This window comes from Myotis myotis, unplaced genomic scaffold (assembly GCF_014108235.1).
Source record: "Myotis myotis isolate mMyoMyo1 unplaced genomic scaffold, mMyoMyo1.p scaffold_m19_p_18, whole genome shotgun sequence".
Lineage (NCBI taxonomy): Eukaryota > Metazoa > Chordata > Mammalia > Chiroptera > Vespertilionidae > Myotis > Myotis myotis.
The window spans coordinates 34158648-34186230 of record NW_023416322.1 but is presented as its reverse complement, the minus strand read 5'-3'; the positions used below and the strand labels follow the sequence as shown (position 1 = coordinate 34186230).

Below are 27583 nucleotides of genomic sequence, written 5' to 3'. Positions count from 1 at the left end.
GAAGTGAGGAGGAGGCGCGGGCCGGAGCTGCGGCGGGGTCTGGGGCGCGGAGCAGTGGCGGGAGGAGCAGACACGTGGCAGCAGCAGCGGTAGCAGCCCCGGCGGCGGCGGCATTGGCCCGACCGCCGGCCGACCTCCCTCCGTCCCGCCCCGCGGCAGCCCGAGCTCCCTCCTCGCCTCTCCCCCGGTCGCGCCTGCTCGGCCGGGAGCTGCTCGCCTCTTCCCTCTGATTCTCCAGCGGCAGGACCCGGTGCCGGGCACCGACCACCGCCACCATGGGGAAGGGGGTGAGTACCGGGCGCGGGGCGCCGGGGGGCTGGGCGGGAGGAGCAGGGGGGAGTCGGGAGGGCGCCCGCAGGCGGCCGGCGGGGGGCGGCGAGGAGGAAGCGGCGCGGGCTGGCGAGCGGCGAGGCTGAAAAGACGACGCACTTGGGAAATGGAGGGAGCGCAGCAGTGGGACGCGGGCGGGGGAGGGAGCGCCGCGGGGCCGGGGGAGCGGGGCGCACGGCGCGGGGCCGCCGGGAAGGAGCCGGCCGCCGGCGGCATCGCGCGCTGCTCCTCCCCGCGCCGCCCTCACCTCGCGTCTCTCGCCTTCCTCTTTCCCTCGGCCCGGCTCGCCCGGCGCCAGGCGCTCCTCCCCTTCCCCCCGGCGCTCCGCCCGCCCCTCCCGGCCGCCGTTCCCGCCGCGGTGGGCCGCCCGGGGCTTCCGACGCGGGGGCGGCCGGGGTCCGCGGCTCCCTCCCCGGGCGGCGCTGGGGCTGCGCCCGCTCCCCGCCGCGGCGGCCGGCCTCCCCCGGCGGCGGAAGACGCTGCCTTCCTCTTGCTGCGGGGCCTGCCGTGCGGGCCGGTGCCAGCAAGAGCAAGGGTGTGTCTGCACCGCCCTAAGATGGCCTTTAAGGTACACTTTTGAGAGCTCGCCTGGAGACTTTCCACAAACACAGGATGCGCCCCACGCACCCACATCGGGGAGGGGTGTGTAGGGTTTTTTTTATTTTTATTTTTTTGAGTGTTGAACCTGGAAGGAAGACAGGCTGGCCCACCAGGGCCTCTGGGTGCAATAAACCCGAAAAAGGCTGGAGGCGGCGGGCGGCGTGCAGAGCCGCGGAAGAGCTGTTCCCAAAGGAAGGAGGGCGCACCGGGCGGGGGGGGGCGCATGTCTGGTTCTTACCTTTCTGTCATTCGGGGCAATGATAAGGCCGGGTCCCCGACCCCCGACCCCAGCGGCGCCAACGCCTGGTTGAGAGAGTTTATACAAAATAACCCCCCGTAGTATCCATTCATGGGGTAAAATGACTAGGTCATGGCGATACCTCTGGGAGAGAACCTGCCCCCTTATCTCGGGCTTGCGCTGTGTCTGCGTTTAGTAGGTCTGTGAAGGTCCTTCGGGCTCCTCCGCGTGCAGTGAGGGGGGAGGAGGGAGGTGGCATCCTGTCTCCATGGGTTATGAAGGAGGTGATGGGAACAGCTTGGCTGACCTGGTAGGGAGATGTGGGAACGCACAACTTGTATCTTTTAAAAGCACAAAAGGTGGAGGGCTGGCCCAGGGCAAGCAGCTGAAGGCCAAGAGCCTGTTATTCCTCACGGTGGAAACTGGGTTAGTGGCCTGTGTTTGTACCGACCCTAAGTCGTTCTTGAAAGCTCATTCCGCTATCTCTAAACCGCTCAAATTTAAAAAAAAAAAAAAAAAAGGTTAATTTCCTGAGCCAGATATAACTGATTTGTGAGGGTTAGAGGTCATAGATATGTACCCGAGGCCTAGGAAGGTGAAATGACTTGCTCAAGGTCAAATGGTTCATTCGTGGCACAACAGATGTCCCTAATTCGAGAACAGCCTGCGGACTTCCCAGCCTGAACATACACTTGCTTCTTAACATTGCCTTATATGCAGAACCCTGCAGTCATTCTTCAAACAAAACCGGGGTGTTTGTGATATTGAATGGACCAGAGAAGATGTGTGATATATCTGTGCCTCTTTCGTATCCACACGCATGCACATAGTGGTAGAGATGGCAATACACCTGGATTGTAGAGGGTTGATTGGGATGCCTTATGGATCCTAATAAAATGTCTAGTGGCTAGCAAACAAAATTCAATTACAACTGGTTAACACAAGATGATCTGCTTATTTTCTGGGCTGTATTTAGTATTTTAGATAGTCTCATCATTTGAACATTAAAGGGTGTGTGTGTGTTGGTTCGGATTTTCCTTGGATAAAATTACCCTTTGTTGTCCCCAGTGACTGACTGACTGATAGTCCAAATGTTCAGAAGGGTATTTTATGCTGAAATGTTAGGATTTTTCCACATGAGGATTAAAATGTGGGTGGAGTGGTGACTAAAGCCCTGCTGATAATTGGTTAACCAGGAAGCCCGGTGCTGGCAGCTAATTTTTAAGGTCATTGTTAATGTCTTCCCCTCCTCTTCCCACCACCGGTGGGAGCCTAGGTTTTGATGGCATTTCAGGTGCTTTTATTTCTCCTTAAAAATCAAATTCCTAAGCTTTTGATAGGAAAGCCAAAGAACAGCTGAATCATTCCTGGGTGAAATAGGATTGTGTCCTTTTCTTCATAGTGGGTGTTTTTGCCAGTGACTTGGCTTAAATCTGCAGCTCGGCCTGCCACCCACAACTGTTTAGCCAAAAGGTACACAGAAACTCTCTTCTCAAGTTTACGAAAGGTTGGTTTGGGGGGGGGGGGGGGGTACACCACCAGGCCCTTGGTGGCCATTCACGGCAGCCCTCCGTTGTTTGAATATTAACTTGTTTACCTAGAAAAGGAATCCTAGCCTGGGAGCAGTGATTTAAAGGGGAAAAGGTTCAGGTGGAGGTTGCCCAGGGGATACCCATGTCAGCAGAAATCCTGGTCCTACGGTAGCATTATCAGCTGCCCTTTTGGAGCTCAACTGGAAAGTGTGACTAAATCTCCTCTGGCTGCTATCAAGCTAGTACTTTAGACCGAAAACCGTCAGACAAAGCTCTCGACGTGCACAGGTGCCCAGGCCTGGCCAGCCACAAGTGCCGCCCTTGGACAGGAGGGACTAGCGCTCGGGGGCAGAGAAGGGGTCGGGTTGCATCACACCCTTTGCCTGTGAAGTGTTCGGGTGTGTGTGACAGCTCCCTGCTCTGTGTTCTTTCTGTACCCTGTTCTGAGGGTGTATCCTCTTGGGGCAACTTAATGTTTAATTTGTAGTGTTCTCTGCCAGTAAGTTTGTAACAGGCCAGTGACTCACCTTGGGGTGGGAGGGTAGAAAGGGGGAGGTCTGCCTCCTAAATCTGAGAATCTGATTGAGAGTAGGCTAAACCTGACAATACAAAAAAGGGGGAGGGGGGGGTAAAAAAAAAATCCAGTAAGCTGTGTATCCAGATGAGGGCTAAAAATTAACATATGCAGACCCCTGGGAGTGTTATTCCTCAATTGCCTTTAAAAATAAAAAGGGGGTTCAGCACTGTAAAAAGCACAGTAGACTTGGTACGTATCCATGCTCCGTCCCAGAACCCCCTTCCAAGTCCCTGTTTCTGATGATGGTTAGCAACACATGGACAGGTAAGTGAGGTTCTGCTCCAGTCCGGCTGTGGTGTTCAGCATGTCCCAACTTAAGAAAGAAAAGAAAAAGGCTTTGAAATTTTCGAAGGATCGTTGTATGGAAAAGCGAGTAAAATTAGTTTCATTCGTTTAAAAGCAAACGGTTTAAGGAAGATGGGGCCTGAGCCCCAAGAGAAGCCAGCTCTGCTCTCTCCAGCTGAGTGCAGGCGATTGGGGCTGCGGCTGCTGTTGGGGCTGACAACGGGCACCGAGATCAGCTCGTTATAAACTGTGGGTTTTCGTGTTAGTCTTCAGCTCTTTCAAAACTATTGGGCAGCTTTGCTTTCACCCGAAAAACCTATGAACGACAAGAATGGGGAGCACCATTCCTCCCCAGGGAGAGCTCCGTGGAGGTGTCATTCGACATGGCTGGCCTCCTAGGTAATAGCATCTTAGCGCTGTCACCTACTTTCACTTTAAAGGATTTGACATTTTTAAAAGTCTTTGTAAAAAGTCTTGCAAAATAAAATGGGCTTCTCAGCACCACCCCCCTCATCCGCCCCCCCCCCCCCCCCCCCCCCGCCCGTGATGAGAGCGAGGGAGCGGGAGCGAGAACACGGTGCTGCGGTGCCTCCATCTCGCTGCCCAGGGCTCTGTGCCAGCCAACAGGCCCAGGAGAAACGCGAGTGTCAGATCAGATGGGCGCACAGTAATCAGAGTGGCTGCGTCTGGGCAGCAAAGCACTGGGCAGAATGTGCCCTCGTCCCTGCCAGAGCTGTCCAGGCCTGGGTTATGCTGAGAAGGCGCATAATGTGAAGCAAAGAGAATTTTAAAACCCACTGGCTGTTTTTTTTTTTTTTTTAACTGTCCTTCCTTTCTACATTTTTTGGAAAAGGAGAGTAACCAGGCCAGGTTTGAACTTTCTCACGTTGCCATGAATTGAGTGGATGAGAGGAAATGTGTTCTTTGGCTGGAGTCAGAGAGAGACTGTTCTTTGCATATGACTCACCTCATTAGTTGTGCTGAAATCTGTTGTGCGGAATCCACAAGACGTTCCTCACATTTATGTGGCTGGTGTTGGGAAGAGCAAATTCTGTCAGAGCAGAGCTGCCTGCGCCTGCCCCCCCGCACCCCCCTCCCCCCTCGTTTTTCTCTGGTTTCATTTGGATCCTGAGCCAAGGGAATTCTGGCCAATAGACCTCATTCCTTAGTTCCTTTGTGACTTGACAATGAATTATATCTGAACGTTCATTATCTCTGTGTCTGATTTTATTCAAACCCCGTTTAGTGACAGGTATTAGATGCTTTCTGTTGGGGATCTGAAACGTTGGCCCTTGGTCGCTGTGCTTTGTCTTTGGGACTTGTATTGGGGGCCCAGCTCATCAGAATGTCAGGTCTGGGGCCTGTGAGTCTTGGCATTGGATGTATCTGTCCAGCCTGTGATCTTGTTGAGGGCAGGGGGTTACATTGTGTTTTTCTTTTATCCCCTGATGCTTCCATGGCACCATACTTGTTTCATTGTTTCAGCTCACATGACATGTCCCCAGGGCCTTGCTGCCTTTTCTCTTCTTGAGCCTGGCAGCTAATTCACTTCCTGCCCCGCCTGCAGGGCACCAGTGAGGAGTGGTCAGGGCTTCTTGGGAGTGGATTCGGGCCACTTGGAGCACTGGTGCCAGCTCTCTCTCAAACCCACACTCCTGTTGAGTAGCCCTGGTCCAGGAGTGGTCTGGCAGAGTGAAAAGGGGTGCGGAGGGCAGCGGAGGGAGGGGGAGTAAGGCAGGAGGTTTGAACTGCAGCCCAGGTGCCTAAGGTAGAGGTAGAATGCCCCACGGAAAAGAAGGGGTTTGCTTTTTTAAATGGAAACAAAAAACAAACAGAAAGGGAGTAAATCTAAAGTATATTGATACTTCAGCAATTTTAGATTCTTTTTGATCCTGGATGACATGCTATGGCAGGCTGGTTTAGGAAATGTACATGCAGGCAGATTTGGGGAGGCAGGCAAAGCCTCTTTGATTTGGGGCTGAGGGAACCCGCAGGCCAGGGCCAGGGCTGTTTCCTTTGTCTGCTGTTGGCTGGTGGGCTGCAGCCCAGGGTTGGAGGTACTGGGCTGGGCTCACCAGGGACGCACGCACTGTGTGGCCTCTGTGACCTGCTCCAGCGGTGAGAGAGGGGCTGTGGAGGCAGGGTGTCTCTCGGGTCTCTTCTGCAGAGAGCAGCGTCCCTTCAGTGCAGTGTGTGGCAGTGCGGGTCCTCCCCCACCCGGGCAGTCCTCGGGTACCTGGCTAGAAAATTCCTTATACATAAGCTAACTGCGGATTTAGTCATTTGGTGGGAGCAGTTGGAGGTCTAACGAACAGGGAGTGATCATTTCTCATCTGTTCTGTAAGTTCTTTTCTTCTCTTGAATTTATTGGGGTGACATTGGCTAATACAATTATAGGTTTAAGGTGTACAGTTCTATAATACGTCATCTGTATATTGTATTGTGTGTTCACCACCCCAAGTCATGTCTCTTTCTATCACCATGTAGTCCCCCCCACCACCTTTTTCTGTAAGTTTTAATTGATGAGATGAAATAAGAAAATACTCAATGAGGTGGTTGGGTTTTTTTTTAAGATTTAAAAGGAATTTGCACAGTAAGTGAGGAATAGCAGTAATTTGTTAATTAAAACCAAGTTATAATAATTTTTGTAGCTCTTTGCAGAGTACGCGCACATAGACAGTTGACGATTGGAACCCCCAACCACCACCTGTTACATAAAGGAGGCGGGATGTAGCCCACACCACTGCCTCTAGGTGCCAGCAGGGCCAAACACCATCCCCCAGCTTCCCTGCTAAGGCGGAATTTGCCAAATTGGACTCAGAGGTGCCGATTCTGTGACCCTCCTGGTTAGCTTTGGAGGGGCTGCGTTTGGGGCCTTTACTCCTCCTGCCCTCTGGGTCATCGGGAATATTTGTGGGTTTTGGAAGCTGCACTTCCCAGGTGTTTTGTTTCAGATTTGATGGCAGCCCCTTGATTAATCAGCCTTATCAGGATGCCTTCTCTAGATTCTTTAGTGGTTTCACCAAGTGTTGCTCCCATTTTAGGGATGAGGAAACTGAGGCTGGCTGTTCAAGGCCCTGTAGCTGGCGTAGGCAGAGTTGGAATGACTTGGGGATGCCTTATAAGCCATTATCAAAGGACGTGGACAACTCAACTTCCAAGAACCCTTGAGGCTTTCTCAGCTGGTGTTTCGGAAGGCTGAACTCTGAGCTCCCTGCTGCCCCTGGGCACTGTGCTGACAGGTGGGGGCGGAGGCCAGAGCCTCTGTCATGCACGCAGTTGAGAGCCCCAGAAGCCTTGCCCTGGCGGAGTGAACCTTCTTACAACCTGTCTTAACCTTGGCTCCTCTGGCCAAGAATCTCCGCTTCCCATCTCCTGGGCACCCCTTCCCTCCGCCCCGATCAAACAGTAGCAACCTCAGGGTGGTGACTCGAGGAGAAGATGGAATCCCTGGGAAGGAAGCGTAGGACGAAGTAATGACACATTTTAAGCTGTGTCACAGTGGGCCAGCCCCTGCCCTTGTCATGACCTCCCACTTCCTAAATTAGAACGGGGGGGGTGGGGGGGGAGGGGAAACAGAACAGAACCAACTCCATTTTCACAAGTGGCCCTTTACAGAAGGGTGTGACATTGAGCTTCCACTGTGCCCTTCCAGGATGGCCGGGCCCAGGGAGGCCACATGGGGCCTGGCGGAGGTGCCGCGTTCCTAGTGGAAAAGTAGGAGCTCTGTGCCTAGAGGGGTGGGAAGGCCATTGCCATCATGGGGGAAGCTCTATTATCCATTCCCCTTGCCATGACCTTCGTTCTTCAAAATGCTTTTAAAGGAGATAATGTTATCTTACCCGTTTGTAAGCACTGTTCCCCAGACCCACCATGTACCCACCCTTCCACCCTGCCCCCCCACACACACACACACATACACAGAATTTTTTCTGCTTTGTAACTGTAATGATGGAGACTGATAGGGACTTAAGTCATGTGCTTCCCATCAAGATAAGCAATTAACCTATTTTACTTGTTGGGAAGAACCGAATTGTATAAATTGTATACACTGCCTGGTCTTCTGGACACACGTTTCCTAGTGGGGAAAATTAACATCTTCAAGGGGAGGGGGGAACCTCACATGTTAATACTTCCTGTGTCTCTCGCCACTGTCCTGAGTTAAAAGGATGCCTGGTATAGCAGGACCGATGAGGGGGTGGGCTACTAGGGGATCTCCGTTCTCAGCTGACTTGGCCATTGATACCTGAGGCTGCAGGCAAGATTTCTATTTTGTAAAAAAAATGGGGCTAAAACTTTGGACCATGTCCAAGGCCCAGCTGCTCCAGCATTCTCCCCACCCCTTTCGGGGTGGAAAATATTGAAAGTCTGCAAAGAACCCAAGCCTCCCTCGTGAGGAGAGCGATTTCAGCTCTCATTTTCATACATTTAAATTAAACGTATTTCAGCGGCACCCCGCTTGCTTAAAGAGGCTCTAATGAGCCGTGTTTTAAAGATCGATACAAACTGGCCACACGCGTCCCCGGGCTCCCTGGTCAGTGGCTGTCAGATGCTTTTTCAGGCTTGTGCTTTCCCATTAAGTCCAGGGAGGAGATGCCGCTGTAGACGGCGGGCCCTCCGATGGGGAGCCCTGTCCTTTGTGTCTGTCAGTCTGTCTGTCTGTCTGTCTGCTTTCAGCTGGCACCGGGGGCCGTGTGCACAGAGGACTAGCCTGTGTGGCTGCTCCACAGGCGGGAATGTGCGGAATGCTGGCTATCTTTAGACCTGCTTCATGCTCAACAGATAAGGCGGAAACCAAAGAGCTGCGCTCTGCTGGACGGAGCTGTGGGTCGAGGGGCACTGCGGTACATGTCCCCGCATGTGGGCACGCCCGGCTCCTTGGAGGCGGGGCTCCCCTGTAGCGAATGAAGGGGGTACTCCCTTCGGGCGAGGATTGTATTTACTTGTGACCATGTCAGCCATGACTGAAACGTACCTGTTCGCTGGCGTTCTTTTGTTTTTGTTCACGATAAAATTTTAATCCGGACTCAGGTTCCTCCTCCTTGTTTGGGTAGCTGGGCATGTGCCTCTGGACGTTTGAAATAATAGTACTGGCACCAGCGAGCGTCCACTTTAAGAACATCGCTGATGCCTCCTTCCTTTGCCCGTCTTAGGTGGGAGGTCGTGGGGGAGGGGGCCTGCCTAGAGCGAGGGGCTGTGGTCCAGGCTGGGTGGAGATCAGCGCAAGCGTTTCACACGGAGGTGGGGGGGAGGGAGTGGGAGTGTGCAACAAGCTAAATTTAAACTAGGGGAATCGACATTTTCTCTAGAAATTGTTCCACTTTTCAAGAGGCGTGGGTGGACCCTGTGAGTTCCCTGATAAAGCACATGCTTTCCCCACATCCTGCTCACGTCAAAACATCTCCGGCAACTTTCGTCGGGGGGTTTCTCCCCAGGCTGCAGGTTGGGGTGGGGACCCCTTGATTTTGCGCTTTCGTTTGACGCGTTTTAAGGACTCCAAGGCTGACTTTTTTCCCGTGAAGATGGGAAGGGCAGCATTCTTAGGGGGGCCCCAAAATTATTTAAATTTGATACTTAATGACTTCGCAAAGCCAGGCGTTTAACTGAAAGTAACTAAGTGCCCAGATGTATTCTATCATTTAGTCCTCTCCAAAACACTAAATGAGGGAAGCACTATTGTTATCTCCATGCTACAGAAGAAAAACACTGAAGATGTAAGCGTTAGCGACCGGCCCAAGGATACCCAGCTGGTGAGTGGTAGCTCACGCCTCACCTGGAAGTGACTGCAGGGCCACCCTGAGGCCTGCCGCGACCTCCCCGGGGGTCCTCGCGCCCTGAGCTTGTGGGGCGTCGTTAGTAATAGATTGCCTTGCTGAGTGTGCGGCATAAGCGCACGGGTTTCCATGAGGATCAGCCCAGTGACTATTCAAAATGATGGCTCCCTAAAAACGGCTCCAATCTTCATAACTAACCACATCTTCCCGCCTCTCCTGTAGGTTGGACGTGACAAATATGAGCCTGCGGCCGTTTCAGAGCATGGCAACAAGAAAAAGGCCAAGAAAGAGAGGGATATGGATGAGCTGAAGAAAGAAGTGTCTATGGTAAATGCCAGGAGGGACATGGCTTTGTTCTCCTAAAGCAGTGATGGCGAACCTTTTGAGCTCGGCGTGTCAGCATTTTGAAAAACCCTAACTTAACTCTGGTGCCGTGTCACATATAGAAATTTTTTGATATTTGCAACCATAGTAAAACAAAGACATATTTTTGATATTTATTTTACATATTTAAATGCCATTTAACAAAGAAAAATCAACCAAAAAAATGGTTCGCGTGTCACCTCTGACACGCGTGTCATAGGTTCGCCATCACTGTCCTAAAGAGTCGTTGTATCTTTTGAGTGTATGATTCCCCCCACCTCCAACACACATACACACACATACTTGCTTTATTTTATTTTTTTAAATATATTTTTTATTGATTTCAGAGAAGGAGGGAAAGGGAGAGAGAGAGAAACATCAATGATGAGAGAGAATCACCGGTCGGCTGCCTCCTGCAGGCCCCACACTGGGGAATCAAGCCCACAACCCCGGTATGTGCCCTGCCCAGGAATCAAGCCGTGACCTCCTGGTTCGTAGGTCGACCGCTGAGCCACGCCAGCCAGGCGAGAGTTGCTTTATTTTAAAAGCAATGCGGTCATTGCACTTGTGCAGATTTTATCGAATTAAAGGGCAGTAAGAAAACTTTCCATTTTCAAAGCTGTTAGAGGGTCGGAGACGTTATCCCGTCCCTGGGGCAGCGCCAGAGGGGCTGTGCTTTTCTGCGCTTTCGTTACTGGGAACTCCCGGCCTCTGGGGGCTATGGGGCTTCCATGATGCAGTCTGTCCAGAGCCTGCCTGTCCTCGGAAGGCAGGGCGGTTCTCCCCGCTCCGGGCGAAGGGGCTCCCCTGAGGTGTGTGGCGGCTGAGCTTCGGCCCTCCCGCAGTGGGGACTCCGTGGGAAGTGGGGGGCTGCGGGGCCGTGGGGACGCAGACCAGTGTCTGCCCTGAAGAGCACCTTGCTTTCAGAGCCTAATGACAGGGTGATGCTCTTTGCAAGCCTTTCTGATGGCGCCCTGTTTAATGGTGCTTTTCGTTTCTGCTTTTCCTTAGGATGACCATAAACTGAGCCTGGACGAGCTTCATCGCAAATACGGAACAGACTTGAGCCGCGTATGTTCTCGTTGGAAACTTTTTGTGCAAAAATCTTAATTTCCTGTCACCTTTCCCCCCAGGTCACAGGCCTGACCTTGGGGACTCTAGGGGGAACGTGACAGCCACCGTCTGAGTATCTACTTTGTGACATGCACAGAGCTTGGTTTCCTTCATGTGCTTTTTAAAAAGTCTTCTTCCCCCTGAAACTTTGAAAGTGCACATTATCATTTTTCCCACTTTACAGTGGATGAGACCCAATAAAAGGGAGCACCAGGATTTGAAACTGAAGAGCTGCAAAGCCGTGTCACTCCCGGCCTTTTGACTACAAATCTTCCCCTTACTCTTCTCCATTTGTTAGTTTGAGTCGACTCTTCCAACAATTCCGATTTTTGCACTTTACCCACTAGCTCACTGCAGTATGCCAGAACCTTGGTCATTTATTTGAAACCTTTTTTTAAGAAAAACAAACACAAAACACAATTCAGAGAAACCTTTAAATAAAGTAGGTGTTCGACTACTAGAAATTCTGGGCAGTAACTTGCATCCCAGCTGTTACGTAGCCACTGTCTCAGTAAATTACCCAGCTGTTCTCAGCAGCGTGCTGGCCCCGGTGCCCTGGCCTTGGCCCCGAGGCCCAGCTGTCCGTCCCCGTCGGGCAAGCCCTGAGCTCATCACCTGGGTCATAAAACTAAACTTTATTAGGTTCCTAAAAAATCTGTTCTCTGTGACCCTAAGTCATTTTAGTCAAACACTGTGGATCTGTTTCTTTTCTTGTAAAACAGGATTAATAACACCAAACACAGTTATCGTGGGAACCACACGCGTTCATTCGTTTGGAGCGCCAGGTGCAGGGTGTGGCGTGCACCAGGCTCAGAGGTCCACTGGTGGGCTCTGTGCTGCCCCAATCATCACACCATGAACTCGAGGCCGAGGAGGGAGGGTCCTAAATAAAAAGGGGAACTTTCCATTTCCCTCACTGTTTGACTTCCCTTTCCCCACACTCCCGGGTTAACTCAGATATTAAAAGTAACATGAACCCAAACTGCGCATTCGAAGACACTTGGGACACCGTGACGTCTTTTTCTCTGGCCTGCTATTTTGATAGATAGGACGTCACCGCGTTCTCCCCCCGAATCGGAGCCTGTGACTACTGTCTGCTGTCGGGGATCTTGGCTTTAAGGCCCATGTAGGGAATAGAGTGGCTCCTCCGTTGAATCCTTCCCAGCTCATAGGTGGGAAGGGTGGGAGTGTAGCTAAAACATGCCTGTGTGTGGGCCCTTCCCTGCCAGACGATGGTTTTAATATCATCCAGAGAATAGAGTTCTATACTTAAAACAGGGCTGTTGACCTAATAATAGGTGGGATTCCTACAGATTTTTTTTTTCTCCTTCGATGTTTATAGAGGGGTTTTTTTTTTCCCTCCCTGACAAATTCGATATACAGAAAATTCAAAGTTCTTAATTTGCAAAACTGAATCAGTTCCTTAAATATATTTTTGGTAAAAAAAAAAGAAAAACAGGTTAGCATGAATCCCTTATCTACAACTTAGAAGAAAGCATACTGGACTTGGATTTGTCCCTGGGTCAGTTATAAAAACAATTTCCATCTGGATGTCGTGGGTTCCTCGGGAAACATGGGCCGTTGACGGGATCCTCACCAGAACTTGCCGGGTTTGCCTTGGCGTGGGGAATGTTTCCTTCCAGATCCTTCATTGCAGCTTTCCAGCTCCCGGTGGGTGTAGTGCCTCGTCAGGGGCTGGAGCTGTGTGTCTCACTTCTGTTCCTCTTCTTCTCAGGGCTTAAGCACTGCTCGAGCTGCCGAGATCCTGGCCCGCGACGGTCCCAACGCCCTCACTCCCCCTCCCACCACCCCCGAGTGGGTCAAGTTCTGCCGGCAGCTGTTCGGGGGGTTCTCCATGCTGCTGTGGATTGGAGCCATTCTTTGTTTCTTGGCTTATGGCATCCAAGCTGCCACGGAAGAGGAGCCTCAGAATGACAATGTGAGTTCCGCACTCCTCCTGCGCGTGGGGTGCACATAAGGCAGCTTCTAGGTCAGGGGTGGGCAACCTTTCTGTGAGTGCGTGCCAAAACCAGCAAAATCGCTGACTCAAAATTCTTCTGCGTGCCAACCCTAATTTTTTGAGAACATGTTATGCCTACTTGGTATCTCTTAAGGTGTACGTATGTGAAGAACCTTAAAGAAATAATAAAATCATTCGAGCGACAAAAACACAGTATATGATGATGAAAAATACATTTATTTTTAATGTATACATGTACACTGGTGGTCCGACAGAAAACTTTATGACTCCGTGTGATATTATCAGTGGGACTTTTGCTGCTGCATCACTGAAGACAGAGATTTTACATCAGGTTTATATTTCGTGACCTTCAGAGATATGCACGAGCTACTACTTTCATCCGTCAGGCTACTCCCTATTACGAGACTTAACAAAATTCATCACTGAGAACAAAGATTCACAATTGTAAATGGAAGATTATAAGAGAGGGTTTCGCGTGCCAGCAAAAGTTACTGGCGTGCCATATTTGGCACACGTGCCAGGGGTTGCCCACCCCTGCTCTAGGTCTTCACTGACCATTCATGTTCAGCTGCCGCTAGGTTCTGGATGACTTTTAACGCCAGGGAAAAGGAGTGTCAGCTACAGCTGCCTTCACGGCCCATCCATCGCTTCTGCGATTGAGGCTTCTCTCCATCTCCTGTCCTGTGGAGGCTCTTGCTAGCTGCACGCTGCCCTGCGTGGTGCTGCTGCTATGACAGGCGGCCTGTGCGGGTCCCGGCCTGGGTCTGGCTGCCATTCACTAGATGACAGACCACACTCTGAACCTTGATTGGCACGTTACATGTGTCCTGAAAGGTTGTTAGCTATTTTTCTAAAGTCACAAGTTCCGAGAATATCCTTAGTTCGATAAAGCAGGAGAAACTGTATCAGAATAATATTTCCAAAAGTCTATCCAGTTAGTGACCCAGTGTCTGTGTGACTCCATTTGGGACTCCCCTGGACATGGTCTTCAGAAATGTAAAGGTGAAGACCCGGGTTCTCGGTTTCTGAAGCCTCGATCCCTGTTAAAAATCGGGGTTTTAGTCCATCAAAAATTGGCTGAATGTTCCCAGTCCTTGACCTGGAGCCGTGCGGCGCTAACGTGCTTGTCCCTTCCCAGCTGTACCTGGGTGTGGTGCTGTCTGCTGTCGTCATCATCACCGGCTGTTTCTCCTACTACCAAGAAGCTAAGAGCTCGAAGATCATGGAATCCTTCAAAAACATGGTTCCGCAGGTACCGGCTGCCTCGTCCTGTCCCCTGGGGTGACTTAGCCCAGGGATGTGAGCTCGTGTGAAGGTCAGGTTTCCCTAAGAATTCAGTGACTATGGGGGAGGGGGGTGCTTCACCTCACCCTCCCCTCCCCCCCCCCCCCCCCAGACAGACCTGTCTTCCCTCTGAGTGGACGGAGGGGGAGCAGGTACCATGGGAAGGAGAGGACCAGCTCTTAGCTGTTGAGCGAGCTTTTGTCACTTGGACAAATAAAAAGGTTGATGTCTTTGTTAGTGCGAATAAAAGTGATACCTGTTCTGCATTCGGATGATTAGAATTACAGATCATTGGGTAGCTTGATTTCTTTTTTTTTTATTTTTTATTTTTTTGACACTACCTTCCTGTGGGTGTCATGTTTGTCTGATTTAATGGTGTAAACTTCCCCTCCCAAAGCAAGCCCTGGTGATCCGCAACGGCGAGAAGATGAGCATCAACGCGGAGGAGGTGGTGGTTGGGGACCTGGTCGAAGTGAAAGGCGGGGATCGGATCCCTGCTGACCTCAGGATCATTTCTGCCAACGGCTGCAAGGTAGGCTGGCACAGGCCCCTGCTGTGTGGGCATCGGGAGCGGGACAGCCCGCGGCCGGCCTGTGCCCTCACGGCACTGACTCCCGTCCTCGCTGACAGGTGGATAACTCTTCGCTGACTGGGGAGTCGGAGCCCCAGACCAGGTCTCCCGACTTCACACACGAAAACCCCCTGGAGACGAGGAACATCGCCTTCTTTTCCACCAACTGCGTTGAAGGTAGACCCTGGGAGGCCCCGTTGGCACAGGGTGGCACTGGTCTCAGTCGTTAACAACAAAAACCAAAAGAAAGAAAATCGCAGACACGGTTTTCTGTTTTCACGTTTTTGGCTCTGTTTCTGGCCACTTCGGTCAAGCGCAGCCGAAGGGGCTCGCCCGCTGGTAGGGAGCCTGCGCCCTCCTCCCCTTCCCGCGCCTCCTGCTCGGCGTTCGGAGCCGCTCGCTGCCCAGGGACGGAGATCCCTTTGCCAAAGTCTCTGTGGTTTCAAACAAACAGCGTACAGCACCAAAGAGCTGGCCCTTAAAGATGTGTTTCTTCTTTTAAATTTTTTTTAAAAAGTGATTTCAGAGAGGAAAGGGGAGAGAGAAAGAGAGAGATAGAAACATGGGATCGAGCCCGCAACCCGGGCATGTGCCCTGACCAGGAATTGAACCCTGACCTCCTGGTTCATAGGTTGACGCTCAACCACTGAGCCACGCCGGCTGGGCAAAAGTGTGTGTTTCTGTCTTTAACCATGCCAGGTACCTGCAAATGCTGTGGCTTCTTTGATAACCTCTGGTGCAATCCCCTCCCCCCCTTCCAGGCACTGCCCGCGGCATCGTCGTGTACACCGGGGACCGCACCGTCATGGGAAGAATCGCCACGCTGGCCTCTGGGCTGGAAGGCGGCCAGACGCCCATCGCTGCAGAAATCGAACATTTCATCCAGCTCATCACGGGGGTGGCCGTGTTCCTGGGAGTGTCCTTCTTCATCCTCTCCCTGATCCTCGAATACACCTGGCTCGAGGCCGTCATCTTCCTCATCGGAATCATTGTCGCCAATGTGCCCGAAGGTCTGCTGGCCACCGTCACGGTACGAGGCTGTCGCGCAGGGTCGGGTCGGGTCGGCTCAGGTCAGCCCCCATGAGTGTGAGGCTCAGCCACCCCCCTCCTGGGGGCCACCCGCTTAGGTTTTACTGCACACGTTGGTATAGGGATTTTCTCCAGAGCCACATGGTGGGCTTCGGCAGTGGGGGGACCTCGGGGTGTTTTCATGTGGATGATGGTAATTCAGAAGCATGAATTTTGTTCTCCTATTGTCACATGTTCCAGAACAGCCTAGCGGAGAAAGGAGAACCTGGGGTTGAGTGGGGGAACCGAATGTGCTAAGTCCTGGCTAGTTTCGCTTTTCTTAATATCTTGCACATTTGGGGGGAGGGAAAGCCCCCTATACATGGCCCAATTATTATCATTATTATTTTAAATATACTTTTATGATTTCAGAGAGAAAGGGAGAGGGAGAGAGAGACAGAAACATCAATGTGGAGAAAGAATCATTGATTGGCTGCCTCCTGCACGCCCCACACTGGGGATCAAGCCTGCAACTTGGGCATGTGCTCTTAACCGGAATCCAACCCGGGACCCTTCAGTCCACAGACTGACGCTCTATCCACTGAGCCAAACCGGCTAGGGCTGGAACAAGTATTATTGGTTCCGACTTCAGAGTAAGGTTGGAGAGCTAATCTTAGACTCAGTTCTACGTTAGGGTGCAGACACCGTTTTAGAATTCAATGCAGTTGAGGCTGAAGTAATCGGGTTCCTAACACCCTGCAGGTGTGTCTGACCCTGACTGCCAAGCGCATGGCCCGGAAAAACTGCTTAGTGAAGAACCTGGAAGCCGTGGAGACGCTGGGGTCCACGTCCACCATCTGCTCCGATAAGACCGGGACCCTGACGCAGAACCGCATGACGGTGGCCCACATGTGGTTTGACAATCAGATCCACGAAGCCGACACGACGGAGAATCAGAGCGGTAAGGCCCGCCCCATGCAGCAGCCTCTGGTCCACACTGCTTTTTTTTTTTTTTTTTTTTAATCATTTTGTAAGGAGTCAAGGGTGTAGATTTCTATTTTTTTTTTGCATATCAATAGAAAAACTGAATTTGTTGTACGAATATGGTTGGAGAATTCCTAAAACCCGATTTATCCCACTCTTATGGGATTTAACACGACGTTAACGCATCGCTTGCTTGTCTCGGTCCCGTCAGGTGTCTCCTTCGACAAGTCCTCAGCCACCTGGCTCGCCCTGTCGAGAATCGCAGGCCTGTGTAACAGGGCCGTGTTTCAGGCCAACCAGGAAAACCTGCCCATCCTGAAGGTACGCCCCCGGGTGCCCTAGCCCTCAGGCTGGGGGTGGGGGGCTGTTCTACACAAGGACCACCTGTGAGTGCTCCTTTCAGGTAGCACGTGGCCTCCGTGGCCCGTAAGCACCTGCTCTTGTGGACAGGGATGGTCCAGGCGATGCTTTGCCGTGTGGCACCTTTGCCGCCTGTAGATCCTGAAGCACTTACTGTGCCCGAAGCCCATTGGGCAAAAGCGGATCTGCACTAAAAACTGACGGGAGGAGGAGGGTGGGCCAGGGGAGAGGCCGTCTTCCGTGCAAACCTCGGTGATAAAATCCAGTTGTGTTATCCTGGCTTCTTAGGCCGTCGCCTCACCTGGTGGGTGGCGGGGCCTGCTCGGGCGGCTCCGTAATCGCGTTTGCATGTTAGGGTGCAGGAGGTTCCAGTAAATCCCCTTAAGCCATTTATTTTCTTAAAATAGCCCTGCTGTGTCTCTTATCTTCTTTGTCCTTAGCTTGCTCACTAATCGTGAGGTGTTGCTGGGCTGTCCGGTGAAGAGTGTCAGGAAGGCAGGAGCTGCACAGGGTCCCCGGGGACATGGCGGCCGGGGCTGGCTCGTCCTGGCCACGCCGCCGCGGCAGCTCTGGTAGAGACCCAGTGGTCAGAGAGGTGGCGGCCCCTATGGGACGGAGGTGGTTTCTGCTGGGCCGATAAGGCTTTTCCATTTCTTAAAGGAGGTTGTCTTCTCTGATGGGAGCAGGGGATAAAACTTCACACATTGTCCCCTCCTGCTTCAAAGAAGAAATTCTCTAGGCTTCAAGCACAGGGACTCCCCAGCACCCAATCTTTCCTGGTTTAAAAGCCCCAGAAGGGCAGCTGGAGATTTATTTCCCAGCATTTCAGGGGTCGGGGCCATGCCAATGGTGGTATAAGCATGTTACCTGAGGTGTGGGTTTCAGCTGGAACGCTGGCTGATGGTATTACTGTTGGGGCTGGTAGTGCCTCTCAGTTCGCGTCCGTCAGGCCCAGATATCTGCCCGCAGCCGTTGGGAATACACAGTCCTCCGCGTCACCCTTGGCGCGGACCATGTGTTCCCACTGCCGGGACCCAAGGCGTGTGCTTGCAAACGGGCGGGCAGTGGGAGCGCTGAGTGTGTGCTTTCTCCCTGGGTCTTTTCAGGCTCGTAACCAGAAATACGAGTCTGGGGACGGTGGTGGCTTTGAGACTTCAGCAGGGGAAGATGAATAGGCTCAAGTAGGCCGGGAAGGGTGTGTTTTGCTTCTCCCGAGGGCAGGTGGCACCTTCAGACAAAGATGTGGGTGTGGGTGTGGGCGTGTGACCGGCCTGGCGACCTGCGTCTGAGCTGCTACTCCTTCCGCCCTCCCCTCCTCCCACCGAGATGGGGACACCTTCCTGGTCGTTTTCCCTCGTCCGAGGTGGCGCCTCGGTGTAGCGTTTTCGGGGGACCTGACAGGTGCCGTCTGTGTCCACAGCGGGCCGTGGCGGGCGACGCCTCCGAGTCGGCGCTCTTGAAATGCATCGAGCTGTGCTGCGGGTCCGTGAAGGAGATGAGAGAGCGGTACCCCAAGCTCGTCGAGATACCCTTCAACTCCACCAACAAGTACCAGGTCTGCAGCTGGGGGAGGGGGCATCGAGCGGTGGACGGGGGGGGGAGGGGGGCGCGGGCAGAGAGGGGACCAAAGAGCCTGTGGAGGAACTCGTCTCCCTCTGGGCGTGACGAGCATCAATGCCTCCTGAAAGGGAATCGTTCACAGTTTCTGAAAGCCTTCGCTTTGTATCTTACCGTTGGCTACACATAGAAAACCCTAATTTATTTGACTTCCGTTGGCTACACATAGAAAACCCTAATTTATTTGACTTCCGTAGGATGAGGGACACATTTCCTTCAGGGAAATGTCTGTTGACACGTGTCGTCGATGTGTGACTGTCACCGTGCTGGCCTTTTCTGTAGAATTCAGAGCATGTTACAGGGTGTGAGGCAGGTTCAGACGCAAGGGGTCTTGGTTTTTTGCCGTAACAAATACTAACTGGTAAGGGAGCTGCGTTCTCCTCCAGGAGCGCCTCAACTTTTCATCTGAACAACCCTTCCTTTCCAGTTGTCCATTCACAAGAACCCCAACACGGCCGAGCCCCGGCACCTGCTGGTGATGAAGGGGGCCCCCGAGAGGATCCTGGACCGCTGCAGCTCCATCCTGCTCCAGGGCAAGGAGCAGCCGCTGGACGAGGAGATGAAGGACGCCTTCCAGAACGCCTACCTGGAGCTGGGCGGCCTGGGCGAGCGCGTGCTGGGTACGTGCGGCACCTGGGGACAAAGCGAGGCACCACCCTGGCCCCCCACCCGCCCCCGCCCCGTTGTGGAAACGGAAAGAGCCAGGGGAAAGCCTGAGGTATTGGGCCTGGGCAGCAAAATCCCGCTGGTTTGCTTCTGACTCGTACTTGGACCCTTGGTCCTGTGCCAGCCAGTTCTGTCTGATGAGAACCTGTCTGACCTTGGCTGCCATGTCTGTGACCTGTGAGCTCAGTGGCATTAAAATGGACTCCCAGGGCCTTTAGATGAGCCAGTTTCTGACTGCCCAGGGGACGTGAGTATCAGCTCAAAACTTGGGCGAACAGCAAGCTGCTGGCCAGGTGCTGCCCGTCCCTCTGCTCCGTCGGCCACTGCAGATTAAGATTAAAAGGGCTTTTGCCCACAGTGGAGTCTTAACTGCAAAAGTGGCATCTGTAAGACATAGGTTGGCAGAAATTATGTCATCTCCCTGTTCCCGTAGCTTAGGGACCGTAGACCCGGTGGCCTGGCCCACACTGGCTCACACCTGCTCCGTCTCCAGCCGGAGGCCTCCCTGTGTCTCTGTCCAACCACCCCCCACCCCCACCCCGAAGTAGGAGCAGTATTTCCTGGGAGCCCACATGGCACTGCAGACCCCTTTCGAGTCCACTGTCGCCCTCAGACACATGGAAGGAAGGGAACGTTGTGACTGGTGTGTGAGTGATGCTGGATAGTCAACCCCTTGGGCAGCCCATCTGCGCTGCGTTACCCCCAGCAGCCAGCAGGGCGGCCCGCTCCGCCCTCGGTGGTGTCTGGTTGCCTCTCTCCAGCGAGGGAAGCCGAGACATCATTCCACCATGTGCCAGGTCTGAGGCACAGAGTGGGCAGGTCGGAAACCCTGAACCCCGCGCTCAGCCTGCGCCATCAGAGGCCTGGTTTTTCTCTCATTCATGTACGTTCCACGAACCCTTCGTGCTGTTCTAAAACTAGACTTCCACAATAGTCCCAGCTAGACACGCAGGGAAAGGTGGACGTGTGAGCATCGCTGCTGCTGCTGCTGCTCCGTCCCCAGCCCTCACGGCTCCCCGCCCCTCCCTGCAGGTTTCTGCCACCTCCTCCTGCCGGACGAACAGTTCCCCGAAGGGTTCCAGTTCGACACGGATGAGCTGAATTTCCCTGTGGAAAACCTCTGCTTTGTGGGGCTCATCTCCATGATCGACCCTCCCCGGGCCGCCGTCCCCGACGCCGTGGGCAAGTGCCGGAGCGCCGGGATCAAGGTGGGCGCCCGCCTCCTGGCACCCCCCTCCCTCCCCCGGCGCCTGGGAGCCGCATGGCCAGCTGGCTGCCTCACCTCAGCTATTCCTCCTCCAAAGCTTCCGTTCCCGTCAGAAGAAAAATCATTGGTGTAAACAGATGAGGGTGTTTTTTTTAGAAAATCTTTTTGGGGAAAGACAATGTAAGCAAATTAAAAAGAGCAGAAGACTTGGTGAGGTTTTAAGCTTTTTAGTATTCGATTCTAAACATGCCTCGTACAGAAAACGGCATGTCTTCTGTGCTTTTCGCCAGCGGGGGAGGGGGGTTTTAATGGACGTGGTGGAGTCTGTACCTCTTTCTCCACAGCCGGGGGCCACTGCAGGAGTCCTAACGCTGGGAAGCGTTTTCATTCTCGCGAGTCGTGAACACGGCCCTGAACCACTCTGAAGAGGGTTCCCCTGGCGCTGATCATAGCCTCCTCGGTGCACTCCTCTGAGCACAGCCCTTGGGTCCGAGAGAGTAGTAACAACCTGACATTTTCGTCACGTGTCGCTCTCCCCCCAGTCTGGGCCCCTGTGAGGTGCCGGTGGCGCCTCCCCCTGCAGCCCCACCCGCGTCGGAGTTGTGTCCTTTTTTGCTGGTTTGGGTAAATCGGAGAGTTTCTATCTGATTGTCAACGGAAGAATAGACTGTGTATCCTGGGTGGTCACGCACCAAGACAAAACCTGGGGGTTGGCCTCTGTGCTTTCTTTCCGTGAACATCCAGAGATGTGAGCGTTCCTTTTCTCAGGACGGTCCAAGCTGCCCTGTCCCCCAGAGCGCGTCTTCCTTCCGAGGCCTCGGATGGTGCTTGCGTCGCAGCTGCACCCGCTGATCGCCCTCCCTGTTCCTTGTCACAGGTCATCATGGTCACCGGAGACCATCCCATCACAGCCAAAGCCATTGCCAAAGGTGTGGGCATCATCTCCGAGGGCAACGAGACCGTGGAGGACATTGCCGCCCGCCTCAACATCCCCGTGAGCCAGGTGAACCCCAGGTGAGCAGGAAGCGCAAAGCGGAGTCGGCCTTGAGCGTGCAGACGGTGGGGTGAAAGCTCCCGCTGGGGCCGGCGTGGTTTCCTTCCAGGTCACCCCTGAGTAGGGAAATGCCCCCCAGGGCCCAAAAGTGACCTGAGCCAGTCATCACGGCCAGCTCAGGTGGGTGCTAGCCCCACCAGGCAGGGCAGGGACACAGGGCTTAGTCATGCGGTGCACCCGGCATCTGCCTTCTGTCACACCGCTGACCACTAGGCAGTACTACCTAGCACCTCGCCAATTCCAGTTCCACAAAGAGGGAAGACACAGTTGCCCAGGTAGTTCAGGGCCAAAAGGGAAATTTTGGCAAAAGGTAAAATAGAAATAGATTTGTTTTTCATGTGTTAAGGTTTAGGGCCCCTTCGCCCATCTTTGGGGCTGAGGGGAAGGTTTCATCTTTCCTCAGCTCCTGTCTAAAACTCAGTCATACGATTTGACCGTGTATTTCACGGGGAGAGGGAGGTGCCGGGCAGGCCTGCCCCCAGTGAAGTAATAGAATGAAAGCTCTCTGTAACCTACGAGATACAGTATAGAGAGCAGCTTCCGCAGGACGGGACCGTCCCCCGCTCACCGAGTGTCCTGCCACCTCTGGGCTGAGCAGACGCGGGGGACGTGCCGGGTGACCCTTGCCCCGGTTCTGACCCCAGGGACGCCAAGGCCTGCGTGGTGCACGGGACTGACCTGAAGGACATGACTTCCGAGCAGCTGGACGACATCCTCAAGTACCACACGGAGATCGTGTTCGCCAGGACCTCCCCGCAGCAGAAGCTCATCATCGTGGAGGGCTGCCAGCGGCAGGTCAGTGCGCGGCCGTCGGAGAGACGCAGCCCGGCTCTCCTCAGACTCAGTGCACGCGTGCCAGGGAGAGGCACGGAGAAAAGGGCAGCTTGATAGCGGCTTAGTAGAGACGCGCGCTTCACTGGGGGGCAGCCAGGCTCCTGTCCACACCGGCTGGAGGGGCCAGGAGGAATGACCTTGAGAAGGGGCAGGGAGCAGCTGTGGGTCTGAGACTGCGTGTCTGTGGGGAAGGAGCCGTGTCTGACCGGGAAAGGCAGGTGGAGGCGGGCACCTCCCTCGTGCCCGTCGACACGGCTGTGACCCGCACCCCTCCTCCTCCTGGTAGGGCGCCATCGTGGCTGTGACTGGCGACGGTGTCAACGACTCTCCAGCTTTGAAGAAGGCGGATATTGGGGTTGCCATGGGGATCGCCGGCTCGGACGTGTCTAAGCAAGCTGCCGACATGATTCTCCTGGACGACAACTTTGCCTCAATTGTGACTGGAGTTGAGGAAGGTGAGGGCTCCGTGTAAACTGTCCGCCACACGCCCGTCCCGGCACTGCCGGTCAGGATCCATGGCCGTGCGCAGCCTACGCTGTCAGCGAGACGGTAAAAACCTTGCCTTCCTAGGTCGTCTGATCTTCGACAACTTGAAGAAATCCATCGCCTACACCCTGACCAGTAACATTCCAGAGATCACCCCCTTCCTGATATTTATTATTGCGAACATTCCGCTGCCGCTGGGCACCGTCACCATCCTCTGCATCGACCTGGGCACGGACATGGTGAGTGAGCGTCCACGTCCACACAGCACATCAGTGCTCCCCGGGCCCACCTGACCACCATTAGCAATTCCCAGCATCACAGACTCAATGTTATGCTTCAGGGCAACTGTCAACACCTGTTTATCAGACAGGAGTCTTGTCTTGTGTATAATTCTGCCATTTTATTTCTACGGTGGGGGAGTGGGTGGGGGGGACTGTAATATCTCATGGTATGAAAAGCAGGGGCAGGGATTTTATTACAAAGGTGGTTGATGACTGGCATCCCTTCCTCCCCAGGTTCCTGCCATCTCCCTGGCCTACGAGCAGGCTGAGAGCGACATCATGAAGAGACAGCCCCGAAACCCCAAGACGGACAAGCTGGTGAACGAGCGGCTGATCAGCATGGCCTACGGGCAGATTGGTGAGCAGCCCAGCCAGCAGGAAGCGGGCGAAGGGACAGAGGCTGGGGTAGCGCCGCCTGCGACTGAGGCTGCCCCTTCTGGTGTTGGACGCGGGGCCCAGCACTGGGCACTGCCATCACTAATCTGGCTAGAGAGGAAGGCTTTGAAGGAATGACCTGGGTTTAAATGTTGGCTGGTCGGCCACCACCCAGTGGTGACCCTGGGCTTGGTTTCTGTTCCGCCTGCAGAGCGTGGCCAGTTAACAGGGGCTCTGGGTGGTGGGCAGTGAAAATGCCTTTGATCTAAACACTCCGAGCCCCCTGTTCTGGTTTGGGGGCTGCCTCGCTGTGGGCACTCAGGGAAGTGGGACAGATTAACGACAGCCGCTGACAGCAAAGGAATTGGCTGGTAGGCCACCCGACTCCGCCAGGAAGACCTAGTTTTGAGCAGAAGGAAGACCAGGCCCAGGGTGTGGGGTGACATTTTGTGCTGAGGAACTTGGGGGAATGAGTTGGATTGGATGCTGGCAAAAGGCACGGGGTACAGACGTTGAGGGATGTGGGGAAAGTCCATTTCTCAGCGATTGAAAAGTAGGGAAGCGATTCTCAAGGGTCACGCCCTGCATGAAGCAGATGCCCAGGTCCTAGAGGGGTGTTGACAAGTAGGGCCCACCTGTCATACCTTTTTAAGTTCTAAACAGGTGATTCAGAGTAGAGAGGGTGCTGGGTGTGTGCCCCTATCCTCCTGGTCCTCGCTGGGGAGGAAGCAGGCAGCACTCCTGAGCCTCATCAACCACAGCCGCCCCGCCCAGTGCCCCCAGGCCTGCTGCCCCGTCAGGTGAAGGGGATGGCGACGCCCAGGCTCTGGCCTGAAGGTCGTCTCCCCTCCTCTCAGGTATGATCCAGGCCCTGGGGGGCTTCTTCACTTACTTTGTGATTCTGGCCGAGAACGGCTTCCTCCCGATCAACCTGCTGGGCATCCGCGTGGACTGGGACGACCGCTGGATCAACGACGTGGAGGACAGCTACGGGCAGCAGTGGGTGAGTGCGGCTCGGACCCGCGCCTCGAGCCACAGGCCGGCGGCCACAGCCGCGCTGAGCCGTCCGCCTGTGCCTTGCAGACCTACGAACAGAGGAAGATCGTGGAGTTCACCTGCCACACGGCCTTCTTTGTCAGCATCGTGGTGGTGCAGTGGGCTGACCTGGTCATCTGCAAGACCCGGAGGAACTCTGTCTTCCAGCAGGGGATGAAGTGAGTGCAGCCCCGGTCGTTTCTAAACCCTGTCGGCACCTGGCCGAGTCCCTGGGATCTGGCCTGGGGAGCAAATGGGGTTTCCTACATTTTTATCCATGGACCTCGAGTTCCTAAATGTGACTAATACTGAAGGGCTGATCTGCCTTTTAGCGCTTCACAGGAGAAGATGAACGTGTGTTTGCCTCGCTAAGCATTTAACCCCCTTGATTTCAGGAACAAGATCCTGATATTCGGCCTCTTTGAGGAGACGGCCCTCGCTGCTTTCCTTTCCTACTGCCCCGGGATGGGAGTCGCCCTGAGGATGTATCCCCTCAAGTAAGTCCTCCTCTTCCGCCGCTAGCGCGTGGGAAGCAGTGCGAGTGGCTGTCCCCGGGACAGGCAGCAGTCGCTCTTCCTCTGAGTCCGGTGGGTGGTGCGCACATGGGTTCCTCTGGGAGAATTGGGAAAGGCTGGCTCATCAGCAAACCCAGAGACTCGCCTGGTCTCCCGGGTCAGGAGGGACCCATGCTAGGGAGGCGGGCTCCGGCCCCAGCTCCCGGCATCGGGCACCCAGCCGGACCCCTCTCTTCCCAGCCTCAGTGCAATCAGTGGGGGCCAGCCAGGGGTGTCCTGGCGTTTGGGGACCCAGAGTCAATGACTTGCTTACCTCGTCACTGTGTGTCCCATTGTGAGCCCCACCTTTGTGGGCCCCACAACCCCCAGCCTCTCAGGAGAGAGGCTGGAGCTGCAGGGCGGAGGCCCCTTGCTTTAACGCGAGAGTGGGTCGCGGTGAGCAGAGGAGCCACCGCCCCCGAACAGCCTGGCCCTAAACCTGAATGTTCACCTGCGGGGCTGACCACACCCTCCAGTCGCTCTTTGAAACGTTGAGTGTTTGGTGCCTGCAAACTGGCTGAGCTTAAGCAGCTGCACCTTGTTCAGTACACTGAGCCACAGCATGGAGGACACTACAGTACAAACGTGACTGCAGGCATCAGCCACCCCGTGCCAGCCCCTCCTCAGGGACACCTGGTGGGTGTGTGCCGGCTCGAGAGTCGTGAACAGCAGGGGCAGCCAGGGTCTATCTAGCTCGTTATGGGCCCAGCCTGTCTTCCTCCGCCCGTGGCTCCTGCTGGTCCCTCCAGCTGGCTCCCTTCGTGCTCGCCCCCCTGCGTGTGCCCGTGCACCCGTCTGTGGCCTCACTCATTCGTCACTTCTGCTCAGCTAGATTCTCCCCTGAAGGCCTGGGGCGGGCATGTCCCGCGGGTTCTAGCAGCCGGGGCCACCGTTTATCAGGAGGAGGCTACAGTGACAGCGAACCTTCGACACGTGTCAGAGGTGACACGCGAACTCATTTTTTTGGTTGATTTTTCTTTGTTAAATGGCATTTAAGTATATAAAATAAATATCAAAAATATAAGTCCTTGTTTATATGTGACACGGCACCAGAGTTAAGTTAGGGTTTTTCCAAATGCTGACACACCGAGCTCGGAAGGTTCGCCATCACTGGGCGAGGAGATGGAGCCCTACAGGCTGGAAGTCCCACTACAGGGGAGTAGGGCCTCGGGACCCCTTGCTGTGACTATGGAGCCCTACAGGCTGGGAGTCCCACTAAAGGGGGGTAGGGCCTCGGGACCCCTTGCTGTGACTAGGGATTTGTTCTTGACGCTCTACCCAGTTTGGGAGGTGAATTAGTTACACTGGTGCCTGAGTCCAGTGAGGACCCCTGTCGCTGGGCAGGACACGGAGGGGAGGCTGGTAGGGAGACAGCGTGGCCTCCTCGGGAGACCGCTCAGGGCACCCGTCTCCAGCCCCTGACCTGTTAGGGCTCAGCTTGTTCCTTCCCCAGGCCTGGCCCTCGGAACACCCAGCTGAGTGTCCCCAGGTTCACTGTCCGACCAAATTCAGGGGCAAATGAGCTGGTTGTGACCGTCACTGGCAGTTCTTTGTCTTCAGGGGGCATCGCACAAATGACTGAGCTCCTTAAACTCTTTACAAAGGGAGGAGACTGTCCCGTCGACAAAATAATCCAAACTCGCCTCGTCGCCCGATCCTCACGAGAGCCATGACGCCGAGGCTGGCTGGCTAGGGGCTCCTCCTGCCTCCCCTAGGCCCGGGCGCAGAGCGGCAGTCTCGTGTTCAAGGCCTTGGTGTGTGTTCTGTGTAAATGGCATCTGACTCTCTTTCAGGCCTACCTGGTGGTTCTGTGCCTTCCCGTACTCTCTCCTCATCTTCGTGTACGACGAAGTCCGAAAACTCATCATCAGGCGAAGCCCTGGAGGTAAATTAGAGGCATCGTTAGTTTGGGGGGCGGGGGGGGCTGTAGTCTGCGGGCTTTTGTTATGTTTCCTGTGAAGTGTCTGGGCTCAGCCTGATTGGCTGAGGCCCTCGGACCAACTGAAAACCGGCTACAGTGACAGTCCCATCCTCAGAACCAAGCCTCAAGGTGTTAAGCCAAACAAGTCGCAGGGGAAACGCCATCCGAAACCTAAACCTAAACCGCCTTTCCCTTTCCCGCCGCAGGCTGGGTGGAGAAGGAGAGCTACTACTAGCGCCCGTCCTGCACGCCGTGAGCATCGTGCCACTCTGCACCCTCACCCCACCCCTTTGTGTACTTCAGTCTCGGAACTCAGAACTCCACCCTGGTAGGAAGCACCGAAGCATGGGGAAAGCGAGCCGTCCTGGAATGAAGCATGTAGCTATATGGGGGGAGGGGGGGGGGCTGCCTGTCAAACATCCGTCTGTGGGAACGACAGCGGGGAAGGTTTTTACGTGCCTTTTTGTTTTTGTAAAAAGGAAATCATGGAGAGACCGAAAGAATACATTTTATATCTGGATTTTTACAAATAAAGATGGCTATTATAATGGAA

At 54.3% G+C, this 27583-nt stretch overlaps 1 protein-coding gene across 1 annotated transcript; it reads left to right on the top strand.

Annotated features, from left to right (window-relative positions):
- On the top strand, nucleotides 1–27583 carry ATP1A1 (ATPase Na+/K+ transporting subunit alpha 1). The gene is made up of 23 exons (XM_036344950.1): nucleotides 1–287; nucleotides 9559–9663; nucleotides 10711–10770; nucleotides 12548–12751; nucleotides 13932–14045; nucleotides 14475–14609; nucleotides 14708–14825; nucleotides 15410–15678; nucleotides 16419–16617; nucleotides 16852–16961; nucleotides 18421–18555; nucleotides 19045–19237; nucleotides 20316–20491; nucleotides 21368–21504; nucleotides 22189–22339; nucleotides 22665–22833; nucleotides 22949–23103; nucleotides 23380–23503; nucleotides 24378–24523; nucleotides 24604–24734; nucleotides 24951–25052; nucleotides 26903–26994; nucleotides 27237–27583. Exons 1-23 carry the CDS (start codon nucleotides 276–278, stop codon nucleotides 27263–27265), a joined length of 3066 nt encoding a protein of 1021 aa, XP_036200843.1. The 5' UTR covers nucleotides 1–275; the 3' UTR covers nucleotides 27266–27583.